Genomic DNA, 12,691 nt, shown 5'->3' on the forward strand with positions numbered 1-12,691 from the left:
TGATTCAGCATTATTAAAAATGTGTGTGTTTCTACTTTGTTCCTCAGGAAACAAACTCAATAAAGACCTGAAGCTCTACCTGAGCCAGAGGTTTCAGAAATCCTCCCCCGACCATGATCTTCAGCAAACCATACGAGACAACCTCTACCGCCACGCTGTGCCTTGTGAGTATCCTCATTATTTCTTATTCAACAATACTCCAGTGGACAGTCTGTTCTCTAGCTGTGAAAAAACTGTACTCTTGTCTACTGTACTCTCTGTAATGTTGATATGAGGAAGCTGTGTATACAGAAAAGTAATGGCAGGACTGTTTGTACAGTTCGAATATTCACGGAAATCTTTTTTTTTTGATTGAGTAGGTGGCTGCCATGTTCTTGTGAGAGGTGTGATTAAAATATTGTGTTTCCATATTTGTATAGAGAACGAGAGCAGTAAACATGCAGCAGAATGAATGTGCTTTGACTTGTAAAATAGATGTTTAAAAGTTTGAATAGAGTCCTGTGCAAGTCTGTGGAAAACATTTTCAACCTTACTGCTTTAACTTTGTTTGTGTGTGTCTGTAGTTTGAAGTATACAGGATATTGTTGTTAAAAAGTGAATTAAAAAGCCGTTGCATTTTAATGACTAAACATTAAAACTTGAAAAGCATTGCACTCTCCAACATAAAAGCTATTTCAAAAAGCATTCTGCTAAAGTTTGTAGAAGATTTTAAATCTGCTTTTAGTAGTTTTGATCGGTCGTAACATTGGAGCAGCAGTTTCAATGCTATCCAGGTGAAAGTCAATCACCTCTCGGCTTCTGTTTGACTTTTGAGTTGTGTGCTGTCCTGCTAATCGAGCTCTCATCTGTAGACCTTCTCAGATTAAACAGACTGATCCATTAGCTGATGTGACAGAAAGTGAGTGGCAGTGTGTGTGTGTTTGTGAGCGAGAGAGTCATTGATAGACAGGAGACAGCTGGATGGGCAGATGGGAAGGCAGGTCTGATTGGAACACTAGAGTCCATCACGGTTTTCAACTCTCTCACGTTTTCATAGACAATAAAACACAGCCATGCCCTTTCAGAAACGAAAACCTGTCCAAATATATCTGCAGCCAAATGACACAAATTACTGTGTTAAATAAACGACAGAAAGAAACAGAGATTTTAGTCGGGTAGAAACATATTGGTTCTAGAGAGCATTTGATTGGACCAAAATCTGTCAGTGCAGGATGAGTCATCAACATTTTGGTTCATTCTCACAAAAGAATAATGCCGCGGTCAGACTTGCGAATTTGTTCAGACGGTGGTACTAAAATGGGCGGGAGCGATTCCTCCATTTTTTACATTTCTGTACCGAGAGGTCACGCTGTGACGTTTTTGATCTTCTATTGGTCTCATGCACTCACATGACCAAACTTGAACTTTGCTACGCAGCGGAATATCTTTGGAGGGGCTTATTTCCGGTCTGACGCATTCGCATGCGTACCATGAATGTAGGTCAATGGAACGAAAAGTCAAGTGTGACCGCGGCTTAAGACTGGTCATTTTAAATGCCTAAAATTATTTGTTTTACTTTTTTGGAGTACATTAGCCTAACACCGTGTCTACACCGGTCGAGACAATAGAATGCATTAGAACCCATTATAATTTAAAATTTGTCCACACTGGATGCGGCGCGTCCGGTGTAGACACGGTGTATAGATGGCTAATGACAGTTGAGACAAGTTAAAGAGGCCATCTATGTAAAACTGGAGCAGCTCTGAGCGGGGGGACATGTCCAGATGCTCCAGAATCAGTGTCAGGGCTAATCATTAAAAAAAGTTTGCTTATCTGGGGTTAGTTGTTGTCTCTTAAGTAGGGTAAAAGTGCCTTGAGCTGGTTTTGGGTCACAATGCACAATGCAGAATCTACGTCAGACCATATGACATTTTGGCCAAACATGCTTTTAAATACCAATAAAAGTGTAGTGCATTCAACACATTTTTGTGTAAACAATTCTACTGAATTTTCCTCAAAATCAGCAAAGCAAATGCTGGAAAAGTGTTGAAAAGGAAATGTTTGTCTGGGTCATGAGCCATTTTTGTGCTCTTGTGTAAAACATTCAAACAGACTAATTAAATTCCGTGCAGGCACAAAGAAACATATTTGGAAAAATGTTAGCAACTGACATTTCTGGGACACTATTGACTACCATAGTAGGTTTGGAACAACTTGAGGGTGAGTAAATGATGACAGAATTTTCATTTTTGGGATCTTTACTATATGATATCCTAACCCTTTCATGCATAAATTCATGACCTCAGTCAGAATTCTTTTAATTTTTATATGTGTGTCTGCTCTTTCGTTAGATGTCCTCTTGAGTGGACGATATAGATTTTTTTGTTGTTGTTTAAAGAGATGGAGAAAGAGACTTGGTGACCTCTATTCATGAAAGGGTTAACCAGCACTGAGACAGTTCCACTTGGATAGCTCCACCAGATTTTCATGAAAGTCTGTGTCGGAAATTGAATATGGGGTTTAATGGAGCGGTTGAAATCTGCGTGTTGATTAGCTGGTCCTTTTGCATGACATGGTGTTGGTGAACATGACAGGGATGAGTCAAGATTGATCAGTGTAAAGTGAGGGTGGGGTTTTGATGTGCATGAGGGTCAGTGTGTGCTTATGCATGAGGAGTGTAGATGGGTGCAGCTGTCTCTTTTGTTCAGTGATGGCCTGACCAGCCAGTTGCCTCTCCAGGTGGCCAGTGGCTGGGAGTGTGTGTATCACCATGTGTGTGTGTGTGTGTGTGTGTGTGTGTGTGTGTGAGTGTTGTGTTGTGTTGGGGGTGTAATGGCTGGCTGGCGAAGAGTGACAATACAGGCATGTGACCCCGAGACAGAACTGCTTGTCACTAATACAATTGTTGACACAGTGGCAGATTTAGGATCTGTCGTTGTGTGTGTTATGCATGTATTGTAAGTCTACTTATCTTAGAATAGTTGTGCTACTGTGAGTTAAAACATTAAAAGCCAAATCTACAGCTTGTGATTTGTATAAGTATCACTTTGAATCGAGTTAAATTGAGTGTTGGTAACACTGTTTCTGAGATTGTGGTCTCAGATAGTTATATGACTACTAAACTTTTAACTGACCGTTGTCTCACGCAACCAACTTTCAACATAGCTCCTCTGTGTTTATGTACCTCGTATCACTACACAATCTCTTTCTCCTCGCATAATAAAATCAATATTTCATGTCCATTTATTTGTTAAGTAGTTAATAAGCAGGATAATGTACAGCTGGTCAGTATTTATCACTAAATAATGCCCTTCAGGGAGTTTCCTTTTCGCATTTGCGTCCTAATCACCCTTATTAGATAATGATTGACTATACACTATCTTTTACTTAGTTGTAAATGCTCTCAAAAGAATAATTGTTCAAATGAACAAAGCCATTAAACAAAAATCGTTTTCCATTCACACACATATAGGCAGCTCATTTGAAGAATGTGTTTTCTTTAAAACAAAAATGTAGAAAGATGCATTTCTACTGACATAGAAAGTCCCAACGTGAACCGCGGAGCCAGATTTTCAATGCACTTTAGCCACCGCATCTGTATCTCAGACCATTTGTCATAAATGATTTAATGCATCTGCCATGTTTTATCTTTCATTCTCTCTTGAATTTTAGTAAGAGACAGGTGCATCCTTGTGTGTTTGTGGTCCTGTGTGTACGTTCTTTATCTAACTGTTATCCTATGATGTAATAACCGAAAACAAAAGACAGTGCCCTTTGTTCCCTCTCGTCTCTTCCTCATTTCGCGCTCGGCTTTTCGCATCGCCGACACTGTCAACACAACAGATGCCATTGGAACGGCGCTCCCACCCTCAATGTTTTCACATTTTCCTCTCGGTCCCTCTGTTCTCGTCCTCATCTATCAGTCTATTTAAGCTTCCCTGTGGTTAGCCAGCCTTTGCTTGCCCTCTCTCGCTTCCCTCCTCTTTCCTGCATCCCCCCACCACCCCCCTCACACCCCCACTTTGGCTTTCTCGCTCTCTCCATTTGTTTTTCTGCTCAGTAGCAGACAGCAGGGTTGCAGCCGAAGACAGGTTGCTGCTGCGATTTCTCGCCCGAAAGAAAGGATTACAGTTTCGGGAGGCTTCTCTGCAGCAAGGCAAGTCTTGTTTTTCTGCATGCTCTTATCCTGCGTTTTTCCTGCGAGGTTCATGCGGTGATGCTGGGAAGGGATTAGAGATTTAGCGGGTAATGTATGGTTGCTCGGTTCATGTAGCGGATGGCTCATATATAGGCTAAAGGGTTGGATTGGGGGTGGGGTTGTTGTGGGGGTGGGGTCGGGTTGTAGGGGTTGAGTCAGGGGAAAGAATATGGGGGAAAAAAGCCAAGATCAAACCCTTCAGTCACATCTCATTCACAGGGACAGATGGCTCCTGGTTGTGGAACTTTCTCATCAATATGATTTATTTTCAAGCTATTGTCTGGAGCCCCTTTGGGGCACAGATCTCATTTTCCTTGGAGAGCATGGGTACGCGTGTGTGTGTGTCTGTGTGTAAGAATGCAAGCGTGTGTGTGTGATGGAATGATTATGTGGCAGAGGGTGTACGGTGCACCGAAGGGCCATCACCTTTGATGTAATGAACAATGATCAATTCGTCACCTGAACAAAAGCACCCGACGTCAAAGAAAAATTCAATTTGTCGCTGCCGTTTGCACCACCGAGCGCGCTGTGGATCTCTCATATGTTGTCTCAGACAGGTTACTGCCCAGTCATATGGTGTCTTATGTTAAGCATCACAAACATTGTTGCTAGGTAGATCTTAAAATCTGAGAGAGTGCATTTATGCTGTGTGACCCGCAGCTGTCGATATCGCAATGAAAATTAGACTTTCTGAGCCATAAAAGTCTAGCAAGCAGCTGGAAATTTATGTCGTGAGTTTTTGCTAATTGTATTAACATGCTCATTCAGAGTCAAAGCGTGTAGTCTGTGGGAGCTAGCTAATTAGCATTTAGCATGTGTGCTAGTCTGTCTGCAGATGAGTAACATGGTTCAACCACGGGCTCGGAGACAGCGTAGATCTGAAGAGCGCCCCGGTCGCTAGTCAGCTGTGATTAGCAGACAGAAGAGAGATAATACCTGCAGGGCGCCGAGGGCTCTCGGCAGGGAGGGCGAACGTTCGCGCGTTTTTTAGCATCACCCACTCTTGTATGGATTTCCATCTTGAATCTTGACAGAACACATTGTTTTTTTTCTGATTCTTTTATTTACATTCAAATTTGGGGGGGGGGGCAGCAGATAAAGGATTTTCTCAGAGCGCCTGTTTGGGTTTGGAGTTTCTAGGCTCCATTTTGAAATGTCAGCTCGAGCTGGATATCACTGAGCAAGCATATGTGGGCGGCATACAGAGAAATTAAACTAAATCCAGGCATGTTCTGAATTTCAAACCCGCTCCATGTTTTCTTTGGCTAAAACCTCGTTGAGCGTAGACTTGTCTTGCGAGTTGGCTCCAACACATTTGGCTGTTCCTGGCCTGAAAAACCCATTCACTCAGAGCACTTGACATTCTACATTCGAAAGCGTTTCGTGAATTCATTTGCAAGTCAAAAGCACCCTCATAAAGTGTTGATCACCGTGAGAGGGGACAAACCAGAGACCAGCATCAGGCCTGTCCAGGGGGAATTATTTTGGATGGGCGGACTTAAAAAAGGTTTGGGGAACAAAAGATAAAGAATGCCTCTTCAAAAACACTTCATTCATGCCATCCTTTAAAGGAACAAACAGAGATCTGCACAATCTTCGTACTGATCTAAGACCAGTTTTGTCAAAGTTTAGGCTTGCTTTCCCTGTTGAAAAAAACAGCATATGCTGGTTTGGTATGTTTTGATGCTGGTTTGCTGGTTTGTGCTGGTTTAAGCTTGGTCATGTGCTGGTCCATAGCTGGTTTAAGCTGGTCAAACCAGCATCAAAACATACCTAACCCAGCATATGCTGTTTTTTTCAACAGGGTTTGGCAAGATGTAACCACATATTCAGGGTTTGGGGAGGGGGAATCGTATGTAACACTTTATAAATTGCCCATTTAAAAACCTATTTTGATTAGCGACTAATACCAATAGTTGGGACTGTGTAGCCCTTACAGTCTATGGTGGTTAGGGCTCCGACTTTAGGAATCAAAGTGTCCTCTAACTAGTAATTATCCCTCTCAACAAGGAATAGCATCTACCCATTCTTTCCATCCCGAAACATGTTACACAAAATACACAAAACACATTCATTTCCTTATTAGCCCAAGGTTTCTAAGGGAAAAATCTACATCTCCAATGCTTTCATCCAATTCCAACTTCTAACACAAAGTAGGCTATTTTTCGGCAGTTTGATGTTAAGTAGAAAAACTTCTTCCCCAGGTGAGCTTTAAATCCAAATCACAGAACCACTGGACTGAGATATTCACGCTGAGCTCCACCCAGAAATAGAAGCTCATGCAACACAGACACACTACGCTCCTGTCTTTATCTCGGGCCTATTTCTTCAGGGTTTCATCTGGAGTGTTTGTGGTTTTGCTGCTGTAATCATTCAACTTTGTGGGTTAAGAAAGCAAGAGAAAGAGTTTGAGAGGGGAGAGATTTGCTTGAGAAATATGGGACTTGTTTGATGGATGAGGGAGGTAATTTCGTTGAGTGGCTATTAGTGGTCAAAAGGCCTTTCAAAAGCAAATTATTTTCATTCAATTTAATTTCACATTCACGTGCATAATTGTAAGCTTAAAGATGGGCACGAGTTTGTGAATATTGGTCTAGAGACGGATAAAACTGATGTGTTAAAATCAGAATTTGCATACATGGGTAAAGACAGTACGTATATAGTAGCTTTTAACCTACTTGTAATGAGACATTTCTGGGTGAAACAGAATGTAGACTGGGAGTGGGAAATAATGAGGGGATCTGATGATATAATTTGGCATTTCATCGGCTCATTGTGATGTGGTTGGTTAATATTATGTGTTGCCATTTACATAGTGTTGGATGTTTCCTTTAAACAAATGTGGGCTGATGAATTGTACACAGTAGTTGTTATTAGGGTTGGGAAACGAAAATCAATTCTGGTAAGGAAATCGAAAGGTAAGGAATCTGATACCCTTTTCCAAACTAGACAATAAGCAGGCTACATTACAATATAGGTTGATATCTTTTTACAATTTTGGAGTCAATAAGAATCGGAATCAATAACCAGAATTGGTCAAACGATGCCCAACCCTAGTTGTTATGGAACTAAATTTGGGAAGTTTGGTACTATTTGTAGACCCGTTAAGGTCTTAAAGGGATACTAAAAATTATGTCATCATTTACTCAGCTTCATGTCATTCCAAACCTGTATGACTTTCTGTCTTCTGCAGAACCCAAAGAAGATATTTTAAACCCAATTGGCCACCATTAACTTAAACTGTATGGACACAAACATTTCTCAAAATATCTTCTGTTGTGTTCCACAGAAGATAGTGTCATACAGGTTTTGAAAGACATGAGGATGAATAATTGATGACAGGCTTGTCATTTTTTTTGGAAACTATCCCTTTAGGAACAGCCATTTGTCGTGGTTGATGGAACACGTTCAACGGTCATCAGCATCGTAAATCCTACCAGTTTTTTATATTTTAATTTTTTTTAAATGTATGTAAGTTTATAACTAGGGATGGGTACAGAGAACCGGTACTTTTTCGGACCGGTACATAATTGGGTCGATACCAGAGTATCGATAAGCTTCATGACAAATGATACTGTTATCGATACTTGCGTAGTTTTATCTCTGTGTATTCGTGTGTTAAATGGCGAATTAGAGGCTGCTGCCTGACATTTTCCATCACTGAATGATGTCCGAATGGCTTAAGTTTGCTCGACGTATGTGTGATATCTAGGATGATATCCATATCATGTATTTGTAATCTGCTTGTTTTGCGTGTTTATGAGTGAAAGAGTGGCATGGTTGCACTTGTGGAGCTTTCAGCGTCCGCATTTCACAACGAGGAAGCTTCCGTCAAACACCCCTTTGCGGAAACCCGTCAAAATAAAAGTCCTTTATTTGAAAACAAATTATAACATTGTTTTTAATAATTCGGTCACGGAGTATATTTACTTACTTTAGTAAATTGAAGTAAATGTGCTAGTAAAATTATAAAAAATAGTACATATAATTAAAAAAATATTACTTTATTATACTAATAGTACCTAAATTTATGTAGACCTAAAACCAGAAAGGAAAAAAGAAATACGGTCTACCAGCCAAATAACCATAGTGATGTAAAGTAAATATGTTGAATTACATTATGATGTGCTCCTATGCACATGCTAAGTGCCGTAAGTGGTATGCTAAGGAACACACACACGTTTTGTTATGTGGCATTTTCTGTTTGCTCAGAAGTATTTGTAAACTGCCGTTCTATAGCTCAGCTGTAATAAAGAAACTTAAAATGTTTAACATCTTGTCACATCATGTGTTTTTGCATCATTTTTTTGCATAAAAATTATAGTTTTTGCATCAAATTATCGATAAAATCTTAACGATACCCATCCCTATTTATAACACTATACTTTATATTATATTACCTTTGCATAAAATTACAAAAAATAGTTAACGCTAATGGGAGGAAGTTTCTTATACATTGTCTTTGGAAGTCACAGTTATTTTGACATCAATCTCTCTTTTGACTCTCGTTATCAGACTATCTCTAATTTTTTCATCTTGTTGAAAGCAGTGAAAACACTATCGTTGAGTTTTTCTTTTGCTATTTGAGCAAATGAGAATGCAAAAAAATATATTTGTGGTAGTCTCCCATTCAGTGCTATAGAAGTTTTACGCTTACGCTGCTGAGAAACCCGGAATCGTGAAAAAGGTCCATTCTCTGTTGTCATTGTCTAGTTTTATGTTGCTTGACATAATGGATGGAAATATAGCAGCCTGAGTATGTCCAAATTGTGGACAAACACACACACGGAAGCCCCGCTCCCCTACCCCTCTCTCCAATGGCCTGTTTGAATGAACAATAGTATTGTAATGCACATGGCTGGCATGACCTGGCCGATTTTTATCTGCTAAATCTCATTCGGTCTCTAATCCCCATCCAAGACCACCATTTGATTGCCTTAGTCACGTCGTATTTGTGTACGTTCTTGTACGCGCTCGAGAGAGCGTTACATCTTTTTTGCAGGGGGAGCCATGTGTGTAGCTGTCTGTTAGTGTGTGTTGTAGAGGGGGCTGGTGGGATGTGGTGGAGAGAGGGAGGGTGTAGTGAGGGAGAGAGAGAGGTGGGCGGGCGGAGGTGGATGAGTGCGAGCCTGAAGACGTGTAGCTCAGATGGTGTTTGGTGTGCGAGCCCCTTACATTGGCTGAGCTTCAACGCTGGGCTGAACGGCTGCTTTATAGAGAAAGAGAGATCGAGAGTGTGAGGAGGAGAGAGAGAGAGAGAGAGGGAGGAGAGGTGTTCGACAGACTGGTCAGCGTTTGCTTAGATACAAACGTCTGATGCCCACATGAAACGGAATTTATGTGGATTTCCGCTGTTTTGGTCTTTTTCTGCAAGATCTCGGTTGGATTGCTCGCAGAGGAGGTAGCTGCCGTGAGGTGCTCGGCTGAGGTAAATCTAATGTTTTTATCGTGATTACACCTGGACTCATCGGCTTCCGGGGTCTGGCGGTGGGGGTGGGGAATGAGGGATGGAAAAAGGAGTGACAGAAAAATGCAAAGACATCGGGGGGAAAGCAAGCAGCAATGCAGGGAATGCAGGGACTGTGTGACCGATGCAAATTTGCATTGAGAGATGTGATTTGTTGAGGATGGCAAAATGGTGCAGTAGAGAGGATGTCACATCGAGTGTGTACGTGCCCGTCTGGTTGATCGAGCGCTGCTCTGTCGTGGACTTTGAATTTAACTGGTCACTTGATGTGTTGAAGGCCATTATATTTGGAGACGAGCAGTGTGGCAGGCGTTCCGGAGGATGTCGGCTGTGTCTGTTTCCCAACCCCCCGACCTCCCCCCATCCACCCGATCTGGCTTTCCACGTCTCTCTCCCAGCTGCAACCACTGCCTATCTACCTCGGTTTCTGAATGGCTACATTTGAATCCGTCTTTCATGGAGCCAGTGGCTGTATTTGGGGGATAAAACAGGATCTCTGTATCTTAGCAATGCTTTAAGAGGGATGCTGGGTAAATGAGTTTCCAATATATGCCTTGCAACTGACAGGCCGGTGTTTTATGACTATTGAGCTCATATTCAGGATTTAAGATGAAGTTTTGTCACACCTCCCAATAGTGAGTGAAATGTAAATGTATATATATCCAAAATATCCATCCATTTTCCAAATCTGCTTGTCCTATGCAGGGTCACAGAAGACCTATTCCAGGATCTTGGGACAAAATATTTCTCAGCAAATTATGCACAAATATATATTGTATTATGTAAAGTGTATTGTTAGTGTAGTATATTATTATTATGACTGTGAAATTGTCACAAAACTGTCAAAACATTTAAACTGTGCTATTGATAGAACCTGATTTATGTTGTTGCATTTCCTAAAAATATGACCAGTCAGCTGACTTATTCTATTTGCTAGACAATGTCTATTTTTACTTTCATTCACTGCTTGAGTGTTAATTGTGAACGCTGCTAACATACTGTATACCTGTAGATTTTCGAGAATGGTGATCTGAGACGCAGCTGTCTATGATATAAAGGTAAAGCTGGATGCAAGGCTGGATTGTGCTGGTGTGCTTGTAAAATTATGCATTTTTCAAAGCATTGATCACTGTTTTAAGTTCACTACCCAATACAATAGCCTTTGTAGGTGTGTATACGTGTGTTTTGAGGTCTGTTTTGAAGGGGATTTTGAACTACGGATCTTTTTTGGGGGACATACTTACAGAAAGCAATTTCATTTTGCTAATGGGTATGTGGGCTGGAAAATGCTAGAATTGGGGATCTGTGTTGTGGATTAACCCTTTGCTGAGACAGATGGTTCTCTCTCCCGCCGAGCCGGAAGGGATGGCTGTCAACATCAACATGGGCGCACATCCCCAGGCTTAGTTTTCCCAATTACAAATCTTCCATTTTCCAGTATCTAAATCCAGTTCCCAGATCTCCAAATAGGGTGAACGGGAAACGTCCCTCTCGGTCTCAAACCTCCTGCCTTTACTAGTAAATCGTTCTGGATCAGAAATGACTATATATATTTTAAAATATTGTATTTTTGTAGGCTACACATGTTAAGTATATGCAATATAATGCATATTGGTCCAAGAAATGTGCCGGCGCAGGTTTTACAAAAAGTGATGTACACCATTTATAATGACACAAAGCGCAGGGGTCTGAAATCTGACAGTACACTACTACTTAGATTTATTTACATTTACTTTTATTCATTTGGCAGACGCTTTTATCCAAAGCGACTTACAAGTAGGAGAGCATATAAACATTTTACAAGGCCATGCTACTAGGAGGATCAAAGCTGGAGTAAGCAAAGGGAGAGAATGAACAACAAGATTTTTTATTCTTTTTTTTAAAGACATAGCCAGTTATTGGTTAGTCCAATAAATGCGGAACAGGTATGTTTTGAGCTGTTTTTTGAAAGTTGTGAAGGATGCTGCAGTTCGGGTGAAGGCTGGCAATTGATTCCACCACAGAGGGACTGAATGAGTAAAGGTTTTTGCAAGCGATTTGGTGCCTCTCTGTGATGGAACAACCAGGCGTCGCTCATTGTCAGACCAAAGATGACGGGAGGAGATGTAGACCTGGAGCAGTGAGTTAAGCTAAAGGGGCGAATTTGCCGTTATCGTTCGGAAGGCCAGTGTCAGCGATTTAAACTTGATGCGGGCGGCAACTGGCAGCCAGTGAAGTGAAATCAGGAGGGGTGTTATATGGGTTCTTTTAGACTGATTGAAAACTAGACGTGCAGCTGCATTCTGGATCATTTGCAGGGGCTTGACTGCATTGGTTGGAAGGCCGGCCAGTAGAGAAGTGCAGTAGTCTAGTCTTGATATGACCAGAGCTTGGACTAGCAGCTGAGAGGCATGCTCCGACAGGAACGGCCTGATTTTCCTGATGATGTAGTCTTGTAGAGCACATACCTGCAAGGTCGAGTGGTTGCTGCGATGTGAGAGGTGAGTTTCAGCTGTACAAAGTAATCTAAAATAGACATCAAATTAATTTTGGTTTTAACTTTTTGATTATGACCATTTCATTTAACTGTATTGATAATAGTCAAAACATAGTCAAAAGAGACAACAGTCCAAAATACAGTGTAGTGGACACTTTGATTGACCAATCAGAATTAAATATTTTAGATTGCTGTGTATTTGTGTTGTATAGGTGGTTGGTTGAATTAGACTGAATTTTGGTTATCATTTAATCACATGAATGTGTCCAGAATCTTGACATTATGTTGTTGTTTTTGTTTCTGTTTATGAAAACAACAGTGTTGTTTAACTCATTCATTTTAGGGACACCCGTATCTTTGGTAAAAGCACAGCCTCTCATAACGTATCACTTTCTTATAGTAGACAGTTACCAAAGCTTCAGTTATTGCTATTTTGGCAATGCAGAGATGTTAACTAACCACTATTTACTAGTGAAAACAGTTCCAGTATTCAGCATGTTTTGATACATCTGTACTAATGCAGTGGTTCTCAAACCTTTCTGTTGTAAGGCCCCCTTTGTGTATAGTGCAT

The 12,691-nt window shown here is 40.9% G+C and overlaps 1 protein-coding gene across 8 annotated transcripts in view; it reads left to right on the forward strand.

Annotated features, from left to right (window-relative positions):
• magi1b (membrane associated guanylate kinase, WW and PDZ domain containing 1b) overlaps nucleotides 1-12,691 on the forward strand; it is a 123,052-nt gene that overhangs the window by 53,159 nt on the left and 57,202 nt on the right. For all 8 annotated transcript variants that reach the window (XM_057362180.1, XM_057362181.1, XM_057362178.1 and 5 more), the window contains exon 2: nucleotides 48-164. In XM_057362180.1, the coding sequence (XP_057218163.1) occupies nucleotides 48-164 (117 nt within the window). The remainder of the gene's footprint in view (nucleotides 1-47; nucleotides 165-12,691) is intronic.

This window comes from Triplophysa rosa, linkage group LG20 (assembly GCF_024868665.1).
Source record: "Triplophysa rosa linkage group LG20, Trosa_1v2, whole genome shotgun sequence".
Classification (NCBI taxonomy): Eukaryota; Metazoa; Chordata; class Actinopteri; order Cypriniformes; family Nemacheilidae; genus Triplophysa; species Triplophysa rosa.